Here is a 5,731-nt window from a genome sequence, read left to right as displayed (position 1 = left end):
GAGACGTACAGGCGGGTGGTTGCGATCTTTTTCAAATTGTTTAGCTTTTAACTAAATGACTTGCCAGGAGCCCAGTGGGTGCGCTACGGCTTCCCATCCTGCCTGCGATCGGTCGAGTTGGTGGTTCGCGCCGATCGAATGCTGGCACGGTGAGTTGCACGTGGCTTTTATAATTTTAATTTGGTGGACAAGACGAATTGGTATACTGCTTTGAAGGTTTTGAGTTTGAGGAATTTATCAAGGTTAAGTAAAGAAATTAGGAGTAATTGTTTTATTTTGGTTGGCTTCGGTTATTGATTCTATCATTAGTTTTCTCTGGCTGTTGTGTAGCGTGCAATCCAGGAGGTAGTGTTCCATATCCTCCCGGGTGCCACATTCGCAGTCAGGATTTAGTTTGGTGAAAGAGCAGCTGTTGAGCTGTGAAGATTTACCTATGCGTAGTTTAGTGATTAGTTTATCCACATAAGTGTTTGGGTGTTTAGGTCGGATAGAGTTGACCAGTGGCTTGATGTTATAGTGCCATGTATTGGTTGATAGGTCCCAGTTTGCCTGCCATTGATTAATGTAGTGTTTTCTTGCTTTTGACATTAGTTCTGATATTCCTAAAGGTAGTGCTGTAATTGTACTAGTGATTGAAAGTGCAGTTTTGGCTCCATAGTCAGCTATTTCATTGCCAATTATACCTACATGGGCTGGGACCCATTCGAATACTATTGTTAGATTAAGCTGGTTTATTTCTTGAAGTTTATTATGGATAGCTGCGAGGATATCTGGCCTGGTAGATTTATTAGTTTGAAGTGATTGGAGACTATCTGAAAAGATAACGCTTTTAGGGTATTGTTTATTTTTAATCCAGATTAGCGCTTTGTCAGTTCTGCTGTATAGACTGATAGATTATCTGACAGCCTGGCATATTTAACTAGTTTAGAGTGTTTTGATATTTTTTCTTCAACTACTGCGAAGCCAACCCTACCGTTATCTGGATTTGTTTAGCCATCCGTATAGATATAGATATGTTCAGGGTAGTTTTCATTAGCTGCGGCTTCAAACAGGACTTTCTTAAATGGTGGAAAGGGGGTTTGATCAGTTGCTTTTTTGATTAGGTATGGAGTGTGGCATTCAATTGGCTGGTTGAGTTGGTATAGAGCCACAGGTGTGTTATCAATTCCTACCTCTATTTCAAGTTTACTAGCCCTAGTGGCAAATGAATCATTAAGTTTTTTTTATTAGTTTTAAATTCTAGCCCTGGTTTTGCTATTATGGGGGTAAGTTCCTGAACTGGGTGATCTAATTTAAGCGAATGGATTTTAAGATGGTAGTTGAGATGTTGAAGATTACGTCGGTATTTAAGTGGCATAATGTTAAATTCAACTTCTAGGCTTTTGCCACTAGTATTAGCTGGAACTTTAGCTATTGTTCTAAGAGCTTGGTTTTGGATGATATCTAGTTTTTGCAGTAGCTTTGGGGAGGCGCAACTGTAGGCTTGGGCTCCATAGTCTATCCTGGAGAGTAAATGTAGTAGCATCATCGTTTTGGAACAAATGACAACTGCATTGTTTTGGGTTAAAGGATCTTTAATGGCTGACAAGTTTCCATTCTTATATCACCCTGTAACAATATAATTAAAATACAATATAACAATACATTCATTATACATATATAAATCTCAGGATACACAATACATAATATTCCATCATTTAAATAATAGTATTTAACATGACATGACATATTAAAGTAATTATTGCATAATACAAAATATGTCTTATGATTACAACAGACATAGTTATAATACATACATACATAATATACATTATCACTCACATGTCCAAATAATGATTTAACATATGTCTCCATTATCACAAATACACAAGATATTATCAATCATGTGAAATACATACATGTCCTGAAATAAGAATTATATTATAAAAATACATATACAAATATATTACATACCAAGTATGTGACACCAGGGCAAATGGAACTGGTCACACTTAAAAGGATTGACGTATCTGCATAAAAGAATTACAATAATAAATAACTACACAGACACGTTATGTTTCATAAAATATATAATAAAATACAACAATCTCTAAAGTGTTCATCACCACAAACATACACACTGCATTCATACTAAATTATGTTTATCACATATTTAGATATAGATTAATCAAATTACTGAATTAATAAGAATTAATATTACACTGTACAGTTTATAACGTTATACAGAAATATATAATAATTACTTGTTGTAAAGCATGATTTAGTCAATTACATTTACATTAAAGTATATGTTATTATAGTGTAGCCGAACAATAAATAACCTAACTATAACTAACCTTAAATCTTCTCTAGAAATATCTTCCAATAAATTGAGCCTAAAATGAAGTATTAACTCCAGAAGAGCAAACTATAATGTGGACCACAATACCAGACGTACACCAGTATTTAAGGAAACAGTGAACTGTATAAGCTATCATTTCAGATAAGAACACTTAAACCACATCAGCTTACACTGTACCCAAGCTGGAAACAATAGGACAGGCGCGGCGCATGGGTGATAGTGCTATTGTTACTAAGTTGTGCAAGTGTCATACATGCTTGTGCAATTTGTAACAAGCCAAGATACCTGAAAATAGTAATCAACTTGTCATTAAGAATAAAATAATTAAAGGTACACAATCTGTTGTAATTCATTACCTGTTTATGGAAATAAAATAATTAATTACATGAAAACAAATAAAACCAATGCATTAATATAAAACAATAATTATATCCAAATATCCACAAGTCAATATTATTACATACTTCCTCCCCTTCAAGAAATGGCGTCCTCGTCATTTATCATTATCATCAACAATAGAGACAATTGCCCTAGACACGGCATCACTAATGTGTTCGAAAACTCCAACTTTAGCAAGTTGTTCCAAAAGTTTACATTTATTCTGCCAGTCTGGACGCTGCACATTCTGACTCATGACATACTCGCCAGATGTTTGCCATTCGGGTCGTCTTCTGTCTCTTGTTGATCGTCTAGGTCGTGGTGTAGGACGAGGTGGTGGCTCCGGCTGAGGTGGCGTATCTGAATCATCAGATGCTGTAGCAATTCTAGATGTTTCTATGTCTAGACCATCTTCGACCTCTTCATCCAAGCGTTCTCCCGTACTATCGTCCTCGTGAACTGAGTGTTGTAGTATGTGGTCGTCACCACTGGAAGAAACACTCTCTGACTCAGCAGACAACTGATCGTCACCAGAAACCTGTGAGTCAGAATCAAATATCTCAGCAGTCTGGTCACTAATGATTGCTAAATCATTAGGAGCTGCTAAAACAATCACCTGTGAGGAATCTAAGTCAATAGATTCATCATCATCATCATCCCGAGTTGGCGTTGCAACTGGTTGTGCAACTACTCTATTTCTGGGTTTAGGTCTAGGTTGATTTGAACCTGGCAAAGATCCTATTGGCAGAAGATGGTTCCTGTGAAGAGTTCGCCGTCTTCCTTCACCATTCTCCTTTCTCACAACAAATACAGGAATGTCCTGATTAGGCTGAGAAAGAACAAGGTATACATCATCTTCCCATCGATCAGCCAACTTGTGTTTGCCATCAAACGCAAGGATCTTCACCAAAACACGGTCACCTGGCTGTACAACTGCACCTCTCACCTTCATGTCATAACCTCCCTTCTGTCGTCCTTGTGCAATCTTAGATGCTTCTGTCGCAAGTTCATATGACTGCTGAAGTCGTTCACGAAGAGCTGTTGCATAGGACGTCAACGAATGGTGTTGTTGATTGGTGTTAATTCCAAAAGCAAGGTCAATCGGCAATCGAGGTTCTCTTCCAAACATGAGGAAAAATGGCGAGTAACCAGTCGACTCATGCCTAGTGCAATTATAAGCATGGACTAGGGGTGCTACATGAGTCTTCCAGTCCTTCTTCTGGTTAGGATTCAAAGTACCAAGCATGTTGAGCAAGGTTCTGTTGAAACGCTCACACATGCCATTCCCCATCGGATGGTATGATGTGGTCCTCGACTTGTCCATTCCTAAAATTAAACAAAGCTCTTTTAACAATTTGCTTTCAAAATTGGCACCTTGATCACTATGTATTCGAAGAGGAATACCATAGTGCATCACAAAATGATGATAGAAAGCCTCAGCAGTTGTTCTTGCAGTCATGTTACGGGTAGGTATTGCCTGAGCATATCTTGTAAAATGATCCGTTATGATGAGAAGATGTTGGTAACCTCCCTTGGACGTTTCCAAAGTCAGAAAGTCCATACAGACCAATTCCAAAGGTTGTGTACTGGTAATACTTACAAGAGGAGCTCGAGCATTCGTTGGGGTCTTCCGTCTTAAACATCTGTCACAATTCTTGATCCAGTCTTCAACATCAGCTGACATTCCAGGCCAGTAGAATCTGTCTCTGAGAAGTGATAACGTTCTATCACGACCAGGATGCCCAATGTCTGTATGTAAACCTTTTAAAGCATCATTTACATACGCTGATGGAAGCACTAACTGAAGTTTATCACAACCATCTATTGTGACCTTCCTGTGAAGAATTCCTCTTTGGAGAACTAACTTGTCAAAGCTCCGATGTAATGAAGAGTGAACCGAAGTATGTGGATAATCTTCACGGCTAGGCTTCTTCTGAGCTCTAACAAAACACTATCCACCTCCTCAACACATCATCTGACTGCTGAGCCATTCTCCAACCCCGATCTGTCATTCCGTGGAAATCTGGTTCTTTCAGGTTAACATCCACAACATCTGCTGATAAACACAAAGACTGTACAAAAGGTTGAACATATAAACAATTGCAAACAGCTTTGACTGACTCTGAGTCTATATGTGTGGATTCCTGCTTTGCTTGTAATCCTGGCAATCTTGATAACCCGTCAGCATCTGCATTATTCAAACCAGACCTGTAAATAATATCAAAGTTATAAGATGCAAGAGCAGCTAACCAGCGATGACCAGTGGCATCAAGCTTAGCAGAGGTAAGTATATAAGTCAATGGATTGTTATCTGTATAAACAGTAAATTTGTTGCCATACAAATAATCATGAAACTTTTCAGTCACGGCCCATTTCAAAGCGAGAAATTCTAAGCGGTGAGCTGAATAATTCTTTTCTGACTTACTTAAACTTCTACTAGCATAACTGATAACTCTCTTGACACCACCCTGTTCTTGATAAAGAACGGCTCCCAGTCCTTGGCTGCAGGCATCAGTATGTAGTTCAAAGAGTTTGGTGTAATCGGCATACCCAAGAACTGGAGGTGAAGTCAATACTTCCTTCAACTTTTGAAAACATTCTTCCTGGCTAACTCCCCATTCCCATGGTTTCTCGGGTACATTCTTGTTTCTCTTGGACTTTGTAGAAGGCATCAAAGCATACAAGGGTTTAGCAATTTTAGCAAAATCTTTTACAAACTTGCGGTAATACCCGGCAAAGCCAAGAAACTGTCTAACTTCATTATGGTTCTTTGGTGTGGGCCAGTCCTTGATCTTCTTAATCTTGTCACTGTCTGCCTCAATACCTTGCTCTGAAACAATATGCCCAAGAAACTTGATCCTGGTCTTGAACAGCGAACACTTACTTGGTGTTTAACTTCATCCCAGTCTCCCTTATTCGCTGAAAAACTTGTCTAAGCCTGTTCAGATGTTCCTCATAGGTGTCTGAAAATACAATAATACATCAAGATATATCAAGCAAGATTTGAGATGG

The 5,731-nt window shown here is 38.4% G+C and overlaps 1 protein-coding gene across 1 annotated transcript; it reads right to left on the bottom strand.

Annotated features, from left to right (window-relative positions):
* Window positions 1-2,834: 2,834 nt before the first annotated feature.
* Window positions 2,835-4,403, bottom strand: LOC121369973. Its single transcript, XM_041495056.1, has one exon. It carries the CDS (start codon window positions 4,401-4,403, stop codon window positions 2,835-2,837), a length of 1,569 nt encoding a protein of 522 aa, XP_041350990.1.
* Window positions 4,404-5,731: the final 1,328 nt, after the last annotated feature.

This window comes from Gigantopelta aegis, chromosome 4, assembly GCF_016097555.1.
Source record: "Gigantopelta aegis isolate Gae_Host chromosome 4, Gae_host_genome, whole genome shotgun sequence".
NCBI classification, from domain to species: Eukaryota; Metazoa; Mollusca; class Gastropoda; order Neomphalida; family Peltospiridae; genus Gigantopelta; species Gigantopelta aegis.
Note: the sequence above shows the minus strand (reverse complement) of the source record. Positions and strands in the feature narration are given on the sequence as shown.